The 20,079-nt window shown below is 38.4% G+C and overlaps 1 protein-coding gene across 2 annotated transcripts; it reads left to right on the forward strand.

The window, feature by feature from the left end:
• The first annotated feature begins 1,616 nt into the window (after nt 1–1,616).
• Nucleotides 1,617–18,991, forward strand: MFSD11 (major facilitator superfamily domain containing 11). 2 transcript variants are annotated; one of them, XM_074160105.1, is made up of 13 exons: nt 1,617–1,787; nt 3,252–3,307; nt 4,346–4,453; nt 4,868–4,947; nt 5,046–5,142; nt 7,052–7,110; nt 9,414–9,555; nt 10,380–10,420; nt 11,572–11,637; nt 14,458–14,583; nt 15,636–15,810; nt 16,817–16,952; nt 18,295–18,991. In XM_074160105.1, exons 1-13 carry the CDS (start codon nt 1,692–1,694, stop codon nt 18,460–18,462), a joined length of 1,350 nt encoding a protein of 449 aa, XP_074016206.1. In that variant the 5' UTR covers nt 1,617–1,691; the 3' UTR covers nt 18,463–18,991. The 2 variants fall into 2 exon arrangements, with proteins under 2 accessions (XP_074016206.1, XP_074016207.1); XM_074160106.1 differs by lacking the exons at nt 5,046–5,142; nt 7,052–7,110 and having other exon boundaries at nt 1,692–1,787.
• Nucleotides 18,992–20,079: the final 1,088 nt, after the last annotated feature.

Below are 20,079 nucleotides of genomic sequence, written 5' to 3' on the forward strand. Positions count from 1 at the left end.
TTCCCTAAAATGAGGAGAGAGTTTCCTGTGTCCCTTATTCATTGGTTTCACAGTCACTTCAAACCAGTACAAGCTGCTGCCACAAGAATGGGTCCAGCACACCAGCCCAGTTTGCTGTGCAGCTGGATGAAGACTTATGCTGGCCCAAGGGGAAGAAGGTGTGAGTGGGACACAGTGCCCAGAGGGTCTTAAAAATCTGTTGCTCTAAATTCATAATACAGCAAAGGAAGAAGAGAGCTTTGCTTGTGTTACAAAAACCCGTCTTGGTTCTCTAATTGGATCTTTGTAAAGCAGCCTCTGACTAATCGTACCGACTTCCTTCCACGAGTAATAAATAAATAAATCTACATTTAAAGGAGTTAAATATGTAACAATAGCTGGGATACGGATTTTATTTAAGTCCTTTACTGTAGATAGCAGAGGTAAAATTTGATTATTTACTTCAGTCAATTCTGTATTTCCTTCCCTTCCTCTGCCCATCTCAGTGGAGCTGATTTAGCCAAATGCTCCAGTCCTGACTGGGAGGCCCAATGGGACAGACACAGGATATTAACAGTAAAAAGCACTTCTATTTGGTCGATACAAGATGTGTGATCCTCTTTCAGTTTTACTGAAGCTTTGACAAATCTTCAAAACCTAAAGATCAATCGATCTTAAATTTATTATTTCGAAATACTGTGAAGTAAAATCTTACGGGTGTGTAATTACTAAAACTGAATGTTATTCCTCGAGATGAAGCAGCGAAAGGTTACGAAGACTTTCCTGAGTCACTGAGACAACGGGAGGCAGAAGCACCGAGCAGAGTGTGTGTGTGGCTGGCACTGAGATACTTGGTTTCTCCCAGGTGGGAATCATTTTCCCTTTGGGATGACTATTTTTGTGTTTGAATCCAGCTAATCAGATGGCTTTCTTAGATGACTTTCTAAGACTTTTTAAATATTTTATTTATTGCTTATTTAGTATTATTTAGTGGATAAAGTTTCTAATTCTTAAAAACTAGTACCAATCTTTTTATTTTAAGGATTAGGAGACCTCCACCCTTTCAAGTGGAAAAAAGCGTACGTTGCTAAAACTACATTTCCCATAGTGCATAGGGGCTTTCAGGCTGGGTCAGCTGATCGAGATTGGGAAATGTTCCTTATTTCCTGTCCAACATGCACGGAAACGACTGCTGTGCGCGAATGGCTCATCTTTCCTTCGTCAGGTGATTTAAAGGCTTTGGACCAGAATTCGGATTTAGTACAATGGCAAGAAACTGAGCTGATGAACTAACTTCGGTATCTGGAAAACTGCTTCGGTTGGGGGAAAGAGATGTCCTGAAGAAGTAACACACTGTGGTCTGCTCTGTGAACTTCATGGGAAAAGGTAGAGAGAAGCTTTTGTACCAGACCTTTATCTTTGGGGTTTGTTTGTTTGTTTGTTTGGGGGTTTTTTTTGGTGGGTTTTTTTTTTTTTTTTTTTTTAGTTGCTGATTTCACTGTACATTATTTACGAGTCACCAGACTTCTTGATTAGTTGATGATTATGTTCTAGCAGCTAATAAGTAGCTATAAGTAATCCTCATCTTTGAAGCTTTCTTTTACGTTTTATTCTTTTTGTTTCTTTGTTTTTAACAGAGGTTAAGAGGAAACTCTTAAAAGAAACTAGAGTTTTTCCTGCCTGAAGCTGAGGACTTGGCAAGAAAACACAAGATGTCTCCTGATTCAAAAAAACTTTTCAATATAATTATTTTGGGAGTCTCATTTATGTTTATATTCACTGCTTTCCAGACATGTGGAAATATTGCGGTAGGTGTGGATTTCAAAACATGCCACTTTTCTATGATGGTTGTTCATCCTTGTCTTTGTACTCAAATGCAGGAGTTGCTTTACTTCGGATTTTTTAATGTGTGAGACACCTTGACATTTTGTCTCCTTTCTTTTGGTTTAGCGTTGACTGGATTAAATTGGTTAACCAGATAATTAGGCAGTTTCTTTCTTTAAGATAGTGTAGCTATGTGTGTAAGTATGTCTGCTTAGAAAGTAGAAAATTATGAATTTTATCAAATGTTTGGACTTTGATAATAGTGTGTGTTTTGGCACTTGAAATGTTTAACAATTGAATAACATTGGACCTTCCGTATTTCTGATTATTCTTTATAGTCCCTTTCAAAATACTTGCCTAAGCTGTTATTATTAACCATGCCCCTAGTTTTTCCTAGAGTGTTTTTCCTAATCTAACATAGTTTTCTGTTTTAACAAAGTAGACATTGAGGGGGAGGACAATGATAACATCTGACAAGTAGTCAGACTTCCACAATTGCTAAGAACTGCCAAGTCACCTTCCATCTGATTAAGTAATTTACTGCTTTAGGATCGTGTATCTCTGCATGCTGAAGCAAAATTGGGCATAACATAATTCACATTTACTATTCAAAACTGATTAACTACTTACATTTTTAGAATCCTGCTGCTGACAGGCTTAGCCCAGATCCTCTGAGTTGTTGGCGTTGCTTTCAATATTAGTCATATGCCTGAAGGACAGTTAGATTTCAACATACCTCTTAGAGTCTAAGGTCTTACGGCTTCTCTTTTCTGACATGCAGGAAGAATCCTTTCTGGGTTCAGACATAACTACTTTGGATAGTTTTTGTAAAAGTCCTCGTGCAGCATGATACTGTACATGAGTATATAAGTACAGCCCGGGGGATCTTGGAAGTTCTGCAATGAATTCACAGCACTGAATTGGACCTAGTGATCATGTAATTTATTGCCATTAAAGTCATTACAAGTGACTTTCAATCAGATCTACTGGCCAATCCAGCTGATTACATGGTCTCGTGATCACCAAAGCTGATTCAAGGGGAAAGAAAAAGGAACAGGGAAATAACGGGAAACTGAAAAGAATGGAAACTCTTATCAGAAGCTCCTATTAGGTCAAATTAAGAGTATTTTGAAGCTTCTCCTTTTTTCCCCACTTTTTAAATTAAGATAGTCATACATATCTACCTAAGAGACGTGTTTTGTGAAATAATATTAAGGTCTCTGAAATTATGATATAATCCTAAAGTACTAATTACTGTTTCCAACACAGAAGCTTCCCTGCCAAATATCTCCTTCACCTTCATTCTGGAGGTGTTGCGAGTTGCAATACTTTAAGTACTTTGTAGAGTCTATTAATGATTTCTTCCAACATTTAATACTGACTTTAAACTGATGCGAGTGTTCTTGGACTACACGGTATGTTCTAACATACGATTTTTCTCCTCACAGCAAACTGTTATCACCAATTTAAACAACACAGATTTTCATGGCAGTGGCTACACAAGGTAATTTACACAGATCTTCTGATTGCTGTGTTTCTTGCAGGGTGAGGCTGGTCATAATTCCATCTGGTAGAGATACTTGCAAGAGATTGTAGTGTTCTGCTGACTTCAGAATTTAATTACATACTGAGAGCAGTTTAGAACACAGGCTTCTCACATTCACTCTAGTTCTGCTCTGATTTATTTCTAGTTGAACTATGTGTCTCTCCTGCATTTTTCTTTGTAGGGAGAAAAAACACCATACGGTCATCAAATTCTCAGCATTTTATCTTAGGAGATGCAGAATGTGGAAGTTAAAATAAATAAAACTGCTACCTAAGGCCTTGGTTGTTTGCCCTCATACCTGTCTGTGTGGTTGTGTAGGGTAGGTGGTGTGGATCAACTTCTAGGAAATCCTGCAACATAAATGTGAAAATGGCAGTCAGAAAGAGGAGAAGCAAAGCCTGGAGAAGCCATTCTGTTTGTTTATTGCACTGGCACAGCCAAAGTCGCCAAGCGTGATCAGGGACCTTTTGGACGTCAAATTAAACTGTCATGTAGAAAAACCTGGTTGAAGGATTCACTGTCTTAATTTAAACTAAAAATACAACTGGCACAAAATATATCTATAAAATTTCTGTGATGTATTTGGTAGAAAATGAAAACCTCACTGATAGACAAATGAGGCTCTGGAACACTGTCGTCTAGTAGTACTGGGTACAAAATATAATAACTGTTGTTAAGGCACAGTTTGAGAAAAGTGTGCTGTAAATGACGAGCTGTGCTTTCCTCCAATGATTTGGGACTCTGTTCAATTCAAGAAACAATTGAATTGTTTCAGCAACTCAAGAAACACTGCACACTCCTGTATTGCCATAAGGAGTGCAATGGGTGAGGGTAACAGAAGAAAGGAAGGAAGTGTTTGACCATGGAAGTTACGCAGTTACTTAAGTTATGTATGTACTTAACTGGATACTTTGGAATTGACTGTATATTCTTAAACAGTTGCATTTACACCCTATATTTTAAGAACTTAATCATCTTTGGTGTTTATTTATGTAGCATGTCCATTATTTATGGAGTATTCTCTGCATCAAATCTCATATCACCTTCAGTGGTTGCGATAGTAGGACCTCAACTCTCCATGTTTGTTAGTGGCATATTTTATAGGTAAGTATTTTAATTTTTTTTCTGCTTCCTTTGAAATCTTTCTTTCATTTTTCATGCCTAAGGCTATACCATACATGAAATTGTACTGGCTAAGACAGGCAGCTGTCTGTATCAGTAGATGTGTAACTGCAGAGTAGTTCAGCCTGCCAGAAACAAAGTATATTTTTTCCACAGCATTTCCAGACTTTGCTGACTGTGGAGTTCAGGTTGTGGTCTCAGGTTAATGACTATATATAAAAAACATTCTACATGCTTGAGGGAGTAAAAAGGTTGCCTTTTTTCACATATGACCTGAACTATTTTCCAATGTCACTTAAGAGAGAGTAGCTGATTTAGAAGCATTTCCCACTGTAAGTGGGAAGATCATTTTCCACTTTAAGTCTATATTCAATAAACTGATCTGTTCTATTCTAGCCTATACATTGCAGTTTTTATCCAACCTGCTACATGGACTTTCTACACTGCTTCTGTTTTTATTGGCATTGCAGCTGCTGGTAAGCATTGTTCTTACCCTGTTTACTATTCTTTGCTACATTTGAATATACCTCTAAAATATTTTAGTTTCCTGAGCAATATATTCTGTCTGTTGCAGTACTCTGGACGGCACAGGGAAATTGCTTGACTGTAAATTCTGATGAAAACACCATTGGAAGGAACAGTGGAGTATTTTGGGCACTCTTACAGTCCAGGTAAGCTTTCTTTGTTAATGTTTTTTTTTGATGGTGTACGCATTCTACTTTTTACATTTTTTGATAAGCGGGAGGCTGCATCTAAAAATACTCTACTGGTCCCTTGCAGTAAGAGAAGCGGGAGGGAAGGCTGGAAGCGACATTGCTATTTTGCATTATAGAACAATGAATTAAAGTTACATATTGCAAGCCTCTGCTCTTGACATGCTGTTAGGGGCACATTTGACACAGGTAACAGCAATCTTGTTGATTGTGAAGGGCTGTGCTAATTTGTGTCAGGATATCAGTGCACTAATAAGCCCTAATGGCCCTGACCAGCCTCACCTGGCATCTCCAGCACACCCTTCCCATCTGTCCATGGGCCCAGCAGCACCATTTAAACTCAGCCCTGGGCTTTCAGTTCCTCTAGAGCTGCATAGGAGGAGTGCTGGTCTCCAACTCAGCCACAGCTATGCCTGGCTCTGGCTGATCTAGGTTGATTTCCCATCTTGGTTTGTTCTGTCTTGTCACTGTGGACCTGCGTGGCAATCACTGAACCCAACTCTGGCCTCTGGACTGACTTCCTGGCTTGGCCTCAGACCTGTCTCATCAACATGAAATTATATGATGGTCTGGACTCTTGGTTGCCCCTGCCTACAATCTTTGGGCCTGCCCTTCTTGCTGTGCTCAAGTACTGTGGGGTTGAGCTTTAGCTGATGAGACACCTTCTCTGCTGGATGTGTTCTGCTCCTTGACTCTTAGCTCCCCTTACCTGAGGGAGCAGCTGGACCTTGCTGACAGGTTGAAGTGAAGATACTGAATTTGGACCTGACAATCAGAAAACAGATCTTGTTCTCAATAGTTCTCTTATACTAAGCTTCGGATGCTGCATCAACCAAAAAAGTCAACAAAAGGCTTGGCATCAAGAACGGGTAGTAAGAACAAGGTAGTGGACGCTGTGTTGCTGTCATTGGGTATTTTGTGCAGATACAGTTTATGCCTCTCGGGAGAGTGTAATGTAATTAGGGTATAGGGAAAAACAACAAAAAATGTGCAAGAAGACAGAGCTGCTGACTTGAAGAGAGACTAAAAATGCTGAGCCTCTTTCCGTTGGAGAAGGTCCACAAATGGTTCCTGAAGAGGGATGCCTTTTACCACCCTTAATATAGCAATTCTGGGTATTGGGAGATAATGAGGGGAATCAATCACAGAAGGTGCTTAGGCTGGTGAGCCTGCAGTAAATGGCATTGCCAAAGCTGTTGTGGGGACAGAATACTGGATTAGTGGAACATCAGTCTGTCCTAGTGGCAGACCTCTTGTGTTTCTTAAGTTTCAGGTTCATCAGGAATTAACATATCAATACGTTACCAGAGTAGTAATTTCCACACACCCAATTAATTGGGTGTTTTACAGTAAGCAAAATGAATGGCTTTGTATGAGGAAACTTGACTCTAAGGCTGTTTTGAGTCACTATTCATTCAGAATTATTGTATTTCAGGAAACTGTAGGTAGGAACACAGAATTTCCGTGGAGCTGTTAACAACCAATTCAGCATTGCTGGGGCAATGCTTCAGGCACAACTCATGACCCTTCTAAGGAAGTATTTCAAAATCATCTCCACAAATACGTCAGCTTTCTAACCTATACCCTTCCAAAATTAGAGTGAGCAAACTTAGATGCAGATTTCCTCTTTTTTGCTACCACCTTATGTTTTGATTCTTGAAAATGAATAGCCAGTGTTATGGTGAAGAATCCTCTACGGTGTTTGAAGTGTTATATAGAGTAAGAGGTTTGCATGGAGAGTGACTAGTGTCTTTATTTCACAATTGCACAGTACTATTTCTTGTGTAGAATAGTTTTACTGTGATGCCACTACCTTAATCTTACCACAAATAGTGCTGTTCACCTTTGTTGTCCTTTTTGTTTACAGCTTGTTTTTTGGCAACCTCTATATATACTTTGCTTGGCAAGGAAAAACTCACATATCAGGTGGGTATTGCTTGTTTGTATGGGAGGCCATCCTTTAAAGTACGGTAGCATGAATAATTGGATGAAATAATGAACTGGAAAGGGGCAAGAAACTTAGACAACAGCAAGCAATTTTTTTCCAATTTATTGTTAGCTAGATTACTTGGAGTATGTTTTTGATTCAGTGTTCCATAGGACTCATGGCCCTTGTATTATGTATGTTGTTTTCCTCCACACAATGCACTTTAAGACCTTCTTCTAGAGTATTGTCTATAAAACGCTTCAGAATGCTGGTTTAGAACAAGGTTTTCCACCATAGTTACTCTGGGTTTTTGACCTGTGAAGACACGCTTATGCCAAAATACGCGTATTTTGGGGGAAAAGTATTCTGGAATGGCTATATATTTAATATACGTGCTGTTCCATTCCAGAGTAAGTTGCTGGTGTAGACCATCCTTCTAAATCAGATTGGAGACTGATTAACCTATAAATAAAGGAAAAGAAAAGAAAACCCTCCCAGTTCATTCCACTAATGGTTGTGCTGGCACCCAGCAGTGGAGGAAGATGGAAATGTAGAGGTGCAGCCGGACTGAGAGTGGGCTGCTGCTGCTTAAGCTGCTCCATCACTGGAAGATGTGTAAATAACTCGCTCTTCCTTTCTTGGCATACTTTATGAAGACTAACTTGCTAATGGGATTGTAATTAGTACTATAGTTTTATTTGTTTGACATTATGCTAGACTGGTACAGAGCAGGAATTGGAGAACGGTGGGCTTCTTAACGCTCTTGAGAAGCTGAATAGTGGTTGAGACTGGTTTTAAAGCAGAGATTTCTGGCAACTGCTTAAGTAAGCAAGGCAAGGTGCGTGGCAGTATCAGCTAGTAAGACGGCAATGGGGAAGATAGAGCAAAAAGTAGCAAGATTTTAGTTATAAAAACTGAGTATTGCTGCAAGTCCACATTTTGTAAATAAGTAAGTTTGTCCTGTTCTATAATGGCTATGAGAGTTTTCTTCATTGTAGTCTTAAAGTAAAACATCTACTAGAATGGTCAATTCTTTTAACATTTAAAAGATGAGGATACTTCTGCTGTAGTCAATCAGGAATAAGATGTTGACTTTTAAATGGTAATTATGGAGCTTCAGAAATACTGCCCTGTTGAGATGAATTCCAATTCGTGCCTCTGTTAGATCCATCTTTTCAGGTTCCCCACAGGCATGGGCTTGTAGTGCAGCACAGGTTAATTTTTAAAGGTCGTCTTCTACATTCCTTCACCTTTAACACCAAGGTTTACATGTTATTGAAAGTATTGGGGTCACTTTGAACCTGGTGGGTCTGAAACATCTGTCCATTCTACACTTCATTGCTCTTGCTACCTGCAGAATAGAGCAATTCACTATAAGGCTGTTCTGCTATTACATTTTCCTCCAACTTGAAATATCTTGAGATTCCACTTTATTAAAAAACATTGATATCAGAAGATCTAACAGCATTTAAAAACCAATTCCTCCTTCCTTTTACTACCTATATAAAAGTATTACAGGCGTTTCAAGGTGAAGCACATATTCTTTTTGATCTGTAATCATGCAGAGGTTATTTTTAATTGCTGTAGAATAATTTTATGTTTACCTTTAAGCTGAAAGGAAAGTAAATACAAGCGTAGGCAATATCTGCAGAATCATACACCAGTTCAGTCACAACTACTAGCTGTTTCTTGGCTTTTTTTTTTCCCCCTTGCTCAATATTTGTAAATGAGAGTGACTTCTGTATTACTGACTTGCCTGTGCTGAACAAGTTGGTTGGTGCAGCAGAGCACGGGCCAGCAATTCCCTTCCTCCAGCTGCGCAGCGTATGTTGTGTCAGTGAGTTTTCGGTGGTTTTAAGGCCTTTGTAGTTTCCAAACCTCCCAGTTTATGATGTTCCGGCACTAATATTTCTGATGCTGGTAAAGAGCTTTTTTTAGAAATTTGAAGGGTTTTGGGGTAGTTTCCTGTGTTCACTCTGAATTATGTAAGTCTTGAGGGATGTACTTTCTTCTGTTAATAATTTATTTTGTTAATTGGCTCCTCCTTGGTCATAGCCTTTGCATGGCAGAAAATGCAAGTGACACTCTTAATTATGCTGATATTTTATTGGCATCATAAAACTGAGACAGGAATTTGCCAGCAGCTGAGTACCTTTTGCTCCACGTGAAAGGTAAGTTAGCAAATTAGTATGCGTTTTAAACGCTGTTATGGAGTATGTCTATGTTAGTTCTTTGAAGATAGTTGAATCGGTTTGAATTTCTTTTGCACATCTGGTTATGACTCTTGTTTGTTTTTCCACAGAGAGCGATCGCAGAACTGTCTTCATTGCTCTGACTGTTATCAGTCTTGTGGGCACAGTTCTGTTCTTTCTGATTAGGAAACAAGAGGACACAAAAGCTCCAGGGGAGGAAGATTCTGCTAATGAAATCCTGGGGGACAGCTCGTAAGTGCTTATGGCAATAATATGTTGTCACATACACTAGGTTGTGCTCCTATTCCTCGATGGAACATCGTGTTCACTTGCCCTCTGAAATGGAAACGTAAAAGTTCTGAACAACCTGTAGAATGTACAGATTTAATAGAAAAGTGTCTGTACCCTAAGCGAGCATTAATGTTCTTTATATGACATATTTTCAAAGGTGGAGTGCAGTATTAAGCTTTTTCCTTAATGAGGAAGTGCTTTTTGAAAGATACCATTTACCTCTTTTCTCCACCAATTATTAAAAGTGTATCTGCCTTTCATAGTCTGTCTTGCCCTTGTGAGCCCAGTTTAAAGGTTGGAATAAGCAGGAATTACTCCCTTTTTATGGGTTATTTTTTACATACTGAAACATATTTTTCATATCTTATCTAAATATATATATGCCACCCTGATAAATACATTAGAAGCGCACAGGTACACAGATTTAGTGTTTTGCCTGAGGCATCAGTTTAAATATTTTTGCTTTATTTGAAGAATAACGGAAATGTTACAAAAACATCAGTAAGGGTGCCAGTGAAAAAAATATTCAAAGCTAAAAATGCTCACAAGAAAGACTCTGTTAAGCAGGTTAATATTTAATGGCATTCACTAGCCCAGAAAGCAAATAAATTTTGTAGTTAGTAGTTTAAATTCTCAGTATCTTTAATAATATTTTAGTGTATTCCAGTATATAATGCTGGGCTAGAAAATGTACAGAAAATTTGAAAAAATTAAGCTGGCTTCCAGCATAGTGATGCAATGTAGTTATTCTTTTTCCATTTTGATGAAGTCATTTGTTTATCCAGGTCTGCACAAGACAAAATGGCGAGAGCAGTGGCTGCCTTCAGTAAGTAATACTTCACATAAGAGTGGTTTCGAAAAATACTGACACATCCTTTCCAGCTCTCCATAATTCTCCTGATAATGTGATCATCATTTAGAACAAAAATTTGTGAACAAATAAGGTTTTAAGAATGCATTTCAGTTATTCCACTTCAAATATAGACCTTCAGGGATGGTCTGCTTGGAAAAATGACTGCCAGAAGGCAGAGGTTTTCAGACCAGAGATGGCGGTTCACACAGGGACACAGGATTGGTGCCTTTTGAGCCTGAGAGGAATTCAGTTCTTTCTGTATTTGTGATTTTGAGCCTAGGCAAAGTGGGGATTGCAACCCAAAAATCTTGGGAACCACTGAACTAACGTGGGCAAATTACTGTTGATGTGTGATGTGAGCTGTCTCTGCTTCAGAAGTGCTCCTTTCAGGTGACAGTGTCTTACAAACAAAGCTTGACTGCAAGCCAGGAAAGTGAAGTAGACTTCACTTAAATTACATACTAGTATAGTCCAGAATTACTTCCTTGAGGCAATTTCAGATCCAAGCTATTTCACAATACCTTCCTTCTGGAGATGCACTCCAGAAGAACAGGTCACCACTTGGGAAAGCTAGTGCATGAAAGTGCTTTTTTTTTTTTTAAAACAAAAATTAAAAAAAAATCACTAGCATAAGATAAAGGAGAAGTTATGTGTTGTTTTATTTTGTCACCAAATGATACCACTTAAAAACAACAAATTTGAACTGGAGCATCTGCAGTTTCCATTGAAGTTTGACATAGTCTGCCTCTGACTGTTAATTTTGTTTTGAGAACGTGGGGATTTTCACTGAGAATTTATTTATCCTTTTAGGAGACAATCACCATGAACTGAGAGAGAGTACAAGAACACTATGAGCAGAAAATTGTCTGCTAATTGAAAACTCTGTATCCCCTCTTTAATATTTCCCCCCTGGCATTTGTTACAAAAAAGGATATCAGATCACAGAATTTCTTTTACAGGGACGGTGAGGGTTGGTTTGTGTAGCACTCAGTTTACTGTAATAAAGTCACAGTTTGCATAATTTTAACCTATTTTTGCTTTAAGCAAAGACCAAAAGAAAGTTTAGATTCTCTAAATAGTCTTAGCAGATGTTTATGTTAATTTCCATTATTGTGTCTTTACAGAGAAATCTATAAAGCTGAGCTTCACCAAAGAGATCATGCTTCTCAGTGTCACAACAGCCTACACAGGTAGGAAGCAAGGAGAGTGTATAATCATGTAGTGGCGTCAGGGCATCGTTTGGAATTTTAACCCCAGAGCAGGATCACAGTTTTGTATCTCTGCAAGCATTTCTTGAATATTTCAATTAACTTTGAATGAGTTACTCGGGACATTTGAGTCCTGGAAAGTGTTTCTGTATGGGACGAGGGGTGCACCTAAATCTGTGAATACCGGCAGGTGTAGTAATTCTTGGTGCAGTGCAGTTCTGGGTCACCCAAAATGAGAATTAGGCAAAATTTATGTAATTGGTTTTCATGGGATTTGGCATTACACTATAAATAGGTTGTAAATTGTTTAACTCAAACCCAATGCAATTGCATTAAACTTATTTTTGCAGAGTATGCTTTCAGTGTCCCCTTATCGAGGTGTGGGAAATTACTGACAGTCTTAATTTTAGTCTTGGTTCTATTGGGAAAAAGTTTAGCCATTTTCAGCTATTTTTGTCGTTAGTATTTTCTGTGGCAAGAGCTCTCTCTTTTTAGCAACTTTAGTTAAACCTGGTCTGCCATTGTTAGACCAAGGTATGAGTTGTACAATAAAAATACATTTATTTTTGCCATATACTAAAGTGATTCCTCAATAAAAAATACTATAAAAATGCTAAAAATGTTACTGGGATCTTTAACAGGTTTGGGTGGAGGCGGTTCTTGCTCTTTATTTGGTTTCAGATGTAATTCTGTTCATGATCAAATTAAATTTTAAGAAGAATAGATGCATCTTCACAACCTCATCTCAGAGTCACCATTATGAAAAATTATTAACTCTTGTAGGTGAAAAGAAAAACTTAGATGCAAAGAAACTATAAACACTCTCGTAGCATCTGCCGAAGCTTCAGGTGGAGAAATAGCAGCAGTAGCTACAAAATCAGCTTGCACCAGCCACTAATCTGCGTTACAAGTTATGTCACAGCATCTCCAATGTTGTGTTAACCCGAATTACCTGACTTGAATTCCTCTTAAATGTTTAGTGTAATGGGAATGTGAAGCAAGATAACACGGGAAGGGAATAATTCAGGGTTTGCCTGATTAATCTGAAATTTGGTTTTGGAGGTAGCAGGAAAATAATCAGTCCAGCTTGGAAAAAATAGCTGCTGCCATCTGGTGGCTCTTGGTCAGTATTGCCACTTTATGTAGGAAAATACAAAATCTTTTAAGGCCAATAAAAGCTTTTATTTCAAAGATTGATGGTCGGATTATTAAAACTGCTCAAACTTCACCCCTTTTCAAGGCTACGCAGTTCATATACCATGTTAGATAGCCTGCTACATGTAGACCAGAACATGATGGACCTTATTTTTGCAGTAGCAAAAGGCAAAGGAGGTAAATGAGAAATAGTTCTATTTTTTAACTTTTTTTCTTTGTTTAGGCATAACAATTTGCATTATTTTAAATATACTTTCTATTAAGGAACTGCTGTTTTTATACTGATGGTTGCTTACTGTTAAAGGAGAAGCCTCTGCCCGAGAATTCACACCCCATCCAAGGAGTCACACGTGCAGCACCTGTGTCTGTCACTGCTCGGACCGGGGTCCCTTTGCAGTGGGTGACCCCAGGGAGCCCATAGGTGCCCCTTCCAACTTCTCACACACACACTCTTACTCTCGGGCACACTCTCTCCTTCTTCAGGCTTGACTTGGATTTCCCACAGCAGACTAAAGTAACTGAATTGAAAGGTCCAGCAGCTGGGACTGGGCGCCTCCAGAGAGGGGTGTTGAACAAAGAAATCCCTGGGCAATGATGCCCTTGTGATCCGTACACCCACCCTTGTCACGTTCTTCACGCATCTTTTAGTCCAGTGGTGATTTTTGGTCTGGGGTCTTCCAGCACCTTTTTGAATTCTTTTCTGTGTCCAGGCTGGCTGTTGACTGCTCTTATCCTGTTGATTTGCAGTCTCTGCTGACGGTTGTCACCTCCTTATCTTGTGGTTTACACTTCGTGCACACCTGTGCTCGCTGGCAGAGCACAGGGAACTGAAAAGTCCTAGACTTAGAGAAAAACAATTCCAAAACATCAGTGTGTTACCGACATTTTCCTCATGCTAAAGGACTAAACACAGCGCTGTGCCAGCTGCTGGGAAAATGACTAAGAAAATTAGTTGCAGCGTAAAGGCTTCAGCAAATCTAACCAGTCATGGTCAGTAAAGCTAGGCAAACAGCTAAGTCACACCATATTATAACCCTAAGTAATTTATTCCAATTATTTGTTCCAACTTACTTATTTAAGCTAAGCAACTAATGTCTTTCAACACTTATGGTCATGCTGGTTGCACTCAACTCTGTTACCTTTCCTCACAGTAATGGAGGCAGAAAGAAAGAAGAGTTTTAAACAAATAGCAGTTGTTCTTTCTCAGTTTTAGTTCATTATGCATAGAAAAGTAGCAGTCTGTTTTAGGAATCTGAGCTCTTTTGGTATTTGGAGGTGCAGGGAGTCTCTCTTAGGATGCCATAACTTGGGCGAGGGGGAATCTTACACATGAAATTCCAAAGTTCCTGAAAAGCAGAAATAGAAACTCTAAGTAGAGATTGTGTCAACAGAAGCAGTACTGAACCTATGTGCATGTGACAGTAATTAGTGACACCGGTGTTCTGTCTAATACAGTTTTTGTAAACTGGCGTAGGGGAATATCATAATTACATAGTTTGAAATTCCCTAATTGCTTCTACTGCACATACTTCATTTGAATATATGTAATTGAAAGGTACCGTAGGGAAAAACAGCCTTGAGACATAAAGAATCTTTTAATAACTTTCATAATAGTTCATTATCAATTTTGTTTGGTTTCTTTCAAAGGTTTGGAATTAACATTCTTTTCTGGAGTATATGGAACATGTATTGGTGCTGTGAATAGGTTTGGCAGTGAAGAGAAGAGCCTTATTGGTCTCTCGGGTATTTTTATTGGTGTTGGAGAAATCTTAGGTGAGTCTGAATTTACTACCTTATAGGAAAAAAAAAAGGATTAAGATGGTATAGTTACTCAACATGTTTGGTTTTTTGTATTTAACTGAATACTGTCTTTCAAGCTTCCAGCAATGATTATGGAAACAAAAAATGAAATATTAGAAAGAAAATTGTCAATGTGACAATAAGGAACCAAATTGTCAGTTCCTTATTGCACTGTGAATTAGACATTGCACTACGTAAAGCTAGCACGGACTAGGATATGAAATAGAGATGACTATGAATCCTAAGGCTTTGCATTCTTTTTGGGTTAGTGCAAAGGAATATGTAAGGCTTAGAATGAGAGAAACAGTAGGCTACAATGTTATTGGGGAATTTTCAGAATTTTGATATTCTGTTTACAGTTTCATTATTTCTTAAGTGATATTGTAACTGTTTTAAATTTATTAAAAAAGCATTGCACTAAAGATTTCTTTCTTTAAAAAAGTTATCTTGTGTTAAATTAGATATTTGAATGCAGGTAATGTTCACTACATAATATATTTTTTTACTTAAAATAATATACATAATGCATAATATACTTTTTTACTTAAGTACAGCAGTTGTGGGTTTTTTTTTTTAAAAAAAAAAAACCAAACCAACAAACGACAACCAACCAAACACTGTCTTTGTTTACTAGCAGCTTGGATCCATAGAGATGCATGATTTGCAATTAAAAGAGCTAAAGCACTTCGTACTGTTGCAATACTGGAGGAAACAGTGGTTGCTGGGGAGGTACTTGCAGAAAGTTCAAGTGTCTTCATTGGCATCATCTGATAAATCTCCTGCCCACATTTCCCAGATGGTTCTAGCAACCCAGAGGTTCTGTCAACTTGCAAGTAGGGCTGCAGATCTGGCAGACTCCTTGAGACTGTTCTCATGTCTGTCAATCTTTCAGTTATCCAGTATGGGGAAGCTTATAATCTCAGTTTCCAGCTGCCTTTTTTTTTTTTTTGTGGTATTTTACATTTTCTTCTATTCTTTACATCTCCAGTTCTGATTTAATTCTCTAATCTTTTCCACTCATACAGGTGGAGGACTCTTTGGTTTACTGAGCAAGAACAATCGCTTTGGCAGGAACCCTGTTGTGATGCTGGGCATCGTTGTCCATTTCATCGCCTTTTATTTAATTTTTTTCAACATGCCAAATAATGCCCCTATTGCTCCTATGGAAGGAACAGATGATGTTGCTTATATGATTCCAAGGTATGTAAACTTTTTCCTTTGGCTGGCATAACTCGAGATGTATATAAACAGTTTGTTCCTCTAATAGAAAAACCCTTGAAGCTGCTTTTCTGTGTAGTGACTAACTCCACAGAAAAAGCTTTCATGAATTCTGTTTTTATTCAAGGTAGATATTCTACCGCCGTGCGCTCAATTTAGGAATTGAAATGGCATAAGAATAAAAAGCATGAGGGTGTTTGGTACTAATTCTGCCACTTGAGAACTGACATTTCTGACATCTAGCACAGTGTTGAGACCAGCAACTCTTGTACTAGGTGTTAGAAATTCAGTTTATGTTAAAGCAGTTTGGGGCTCGGTTTTACTACAGCCCATAGCACCCACCCTGCGCTGTTTGGCTGGTTTCCAAAGTCTTTGAATGCTCATTGTCAAAGTCTGCTTGATCTAACTGGAGCCATGCTATGCCTGTCTCTTACACCGCTCAGTGTTAGGAGAAGAATATAGGGAATTTTCTTATCTCATCATTGCAACCTTCTGGGGTGTATTTTTGAAAATTTGTGTGAAAACCTGGTGTTGTCAGTTTGTGCAGATGCAGGTGCTAACTTGCAATTATAGGCATTTGTGCTTGTGCAGGTGACTGTTCGTTATTTAACTGGAGTATTTCTCTGCAAAATGAATTGGTATCTCTCTAATATTCCTGCAGTTTTTATGAACTCACCATGTGTGTCAGCTTTTAATCACTGCCTGTTGGGCTTTGTGGCTCCAAGCACCAAAATGAGTTCTTTTAGCAGTTCTAATTCAGTGCAGAATTGACTGCAGGTAACAGAAGTCTTAGCATTCAAGAAATTAAAATCTGATAAAACTATTCTTTTTGCCAAGCCAAGCGTTTCCAGTTCTTTCCCAGTGAAATTTAAAGTCTGATAACTTTCTTCCATTCTCAGTTTCCAAATAAGTCTGCCAAAAATAATTTGAGAGATGTGTAAGCTGTTTCAATGAATGGTTTTTAAATTTGATTCATTTTCTCCTTCAGCAAAGAGGTGGCCATATTCTGCAGCTTTCTGTTGGGCCTGGGGGACAGCTGCTTTAACACCCAGCTCCTCAGCATTTTAGGATTCTTGTATTCAGAAGACAGCGCTCCTGCCTTTGCCATCTTTAAGTTTGTTCAGGTATTACATGGCACAGCCTTTTGAAAGTGTGACTGTTGGAATGTTATGGAAATACTGGGCTGGGTTTTTTAATGAGCTCAGAAAAATTAGGTTGCTTCTGCAAAGGATTTCAGCCTGTTTTGGTTTTTTTTTATCTCTCACAGGGAGATAAAAGTGTTCTAGGTAGGAGTTAGCTTGATTGTATAACGTGGTGTGAGTATATAGCTTGGTTTGAGTATATAATCTGCTGTAAACTGCTATTACTTACAAGTTAGAAGTGTTGGGAACTGTAGTTTAAAGTCAAAAGGTTAGTACAGTTAACCAGCCTTGTTTTTTATTTAAATAATAATTTGCTGAGTTTATTTACTCAAAGAAGTCTTTGAAAGAGGGGGGTGAGTTAAAAGGAAATGAGTTGTTTAAATAGTAGTTGAAGGGTTTGTGGACAATGTACTATGTCACTGGGAGTTTTCAGGTGGGTACATAAATAATACAACAAATCTTCTTTTGTCTATCTGTTCCTAAGTTGTCAGAATGCCAAAATAAATACATCTGTGCTGGCTGGAGACTCAAAAATGTCTTCATGCAATATAAACACAACATAGATCACTTCACTTACAGGCATTTATCTTGTACTGAACTTCCCAGGTCAGGATCTGTGTTGATCAGAGGTATCGCATCGGCAGAAAAACAGCAGTGCAAAGCATTGAAGCTGTTCATGCGTGGTCACACCAGTAGCGAGCTACTGCTGGGGGCACGGGTCAAAGTGTGTCTAGTTTAAAAGATGACAGCTGCTTGCTTCAAAAAGATAATGTTTTTTTCTTCCTTGTACACTGCTGCGTTTTTATCTCGTTCTCAATGATAGGTAAGAATTTGAGATAGATGTGGAATATAAAGATTCTTTATATGAGCTCTAATGAAAATTTTACCTTTTAAAGGATAGATTGCAAGTAAGCAGCACTGCTTGTCAAAGCCTCGAGCTGTTTTGATATACAGAATAGCTTGTGACGCTGTAAAACTGGAAATAGTTTTCTGAGTTTTGTCTTAAAGCCCTGGCAGTGGCGTTTCTAGACAAACTGTTTTCAAATACCAGAGAACTGCGATGCTACAAATGCCTTTGAGTTTTGTGTTCACTTTCTGCAGTGAACACTATTTAAATAACAAGTAAAAACGAAATCTGTTGTGTATCATATCAAAGCATATGTTGGGGCTATAATGAAGTTTTAAGATTATATATCTTTTACAGAAGCATACTACTAAGAGTTGCATATTAAACTTGTGTATGTCAATTTGATAATCCTTGGATAGTAATACCAGCCTGGATATCTCCACTGAAAATCTCCTTACGTTGTGTTTTCTCTCTCAGTCCATCTGTGCTGCAGTTGCATATTTCTACAGCAACTACTTCCTTCTGCAGTGGCAGCTCCTGATCATGGTGGTTGTGGGCTTCTTTGGAACAATTACCTTCTTTGCCGTGGAGTGGGAAGCAGCAGCAGCTCTTGCTGCCCGCGGCTCGGACTACAGCAGTATTTGATCTAGATACCACGTCTAGCCCAACCAAAGGGAAAACAGGCACGTTTATTGTGAAGGGATGCGAGAAGGTGAAAAAAAAATCAAGGTGCTGCAGAGATGAAGACGGAGGAAGCTACTTCTAAATCACCATCAGTCTTAACTGAATGTGAAACATGGGAGGAAAAAAAATACCAAACTTGAAAGGCTTTTTTTTTTCTTGCTTTAATCAGCAGAGTGGTATGCGTGTTCTTAACAATCCGGTATTAGAAATGGAAGGAAATGTAGAGATCTATGTATTGAACAATTCTGTTCCGAGATGTACCTTTCACAGAATGTAATTGCCTAATTTCACTCTACCATGCACTACAGAATTGCAGTTTCGTTTTTCCCCCCTAAATTATTTTTCCTATATTCCAGTTCTGCAGATGCTTGAACTCTTGTATTGAATGAGTGATGGTTTTTATAAGGTACACTATATTGCCAAATGATCTGCACAACTGAGAAAACAATTTATGTCACTGACCTTTTTCAACAATTAGATATGCAGAAGTATTTATGTCGGAAATGTCGCCTCCTTATTCTATATCACCCAGATCCTTTTTACCCAACCATTTGCTTATTAACCTATTTAATGTGCTCTTAATTTTTTTTTTTTCTAAGAAAGAGAATGAGGCTGCAGTGTGACAGGAAGGGTTTTACAAGCATTTGAAGAAGTTACCCTTAGCTGTCTTAATACTTCACAGACCACAGGATCACACCCTTGATAATTGGGAAGTCTCTTGGTGCAGCATCTCGGAGTTGAGCTGTGTTGGCAGAGCTGCTGAAACTCTCTCAGGGTAATGCTATATGAAGGACCATAAGACACGGCTTCCAACCCAGCCTCCCAAATAGTTCTTTTGAGTTCAGTGAAATTTCCATCATAATCTGTGGTGGGACCATTGTCTAAGGTAACTTTTTAAACGTACAAATAGACTCGGAATGTGAACTGTAAGAATAATCTTGCAGTGTTTATTCTGCTGCATAGTCTAAAAATACCTGGAACGCTTGATCTAAATTGTTTCATTCAACATATTTTGAGCTGTACTGTAATCTTACTCTTCCAAATGAAAAACAAGGATACTACTAGCATAGTAACTAAGTTTTAATGCAAAACTCTTACAGAAGATATAATACAGGCAGTGAATGCAACTCGCCTTGATTTTTATCCGTCTGTGTGACTCTGTAGTACTTGCAGTTACACTTCTGTCTATCAGGCAAACAAGATGCAACCACAAGCAGGTATGGAACACTGAGAAGGTGTTTTTAGACACTCCATATAGCTATTTTTAGAAAAGTACTGTTCATCAACTTTTTTTTTTTTTTTAATGCACAGTCAGAATGTTAATGTCTTATCTTTAAAGACAAGTTAAAAAAAGTCACCTGGGTGTACTGTGTCAGTGGCTCCTGCCTGTCATAACTAGGTAGGTGTAGCCAAGGTTAAACTTGGGGGAGTGTGGGATCTCCTGTGACATTTGCTGTCACTTTTGCTCTGGGAGGGCACGTAACACAACTCCCATGAAGCACAGCCCCCTTCCTGCGCAGTGAAACAGCAGAGAGGGGTGGTTTGACAGGCATGTAGAAAAGGATTTTTTAATTCACT

This window comes from Numenius arquata, chromosome 17, assembly GCF_964106895.1.
Source record: "Numenius arquata chromosome 17, bNumArq3.hap1.1, whole genome shotgun sequence".
Classification (NCBI taxonomy): Eukaryota; Metazoa; Chordata; class Aves; order Charadriiformes; family Scolopacidae; genus Numenius; species Numenius arquata.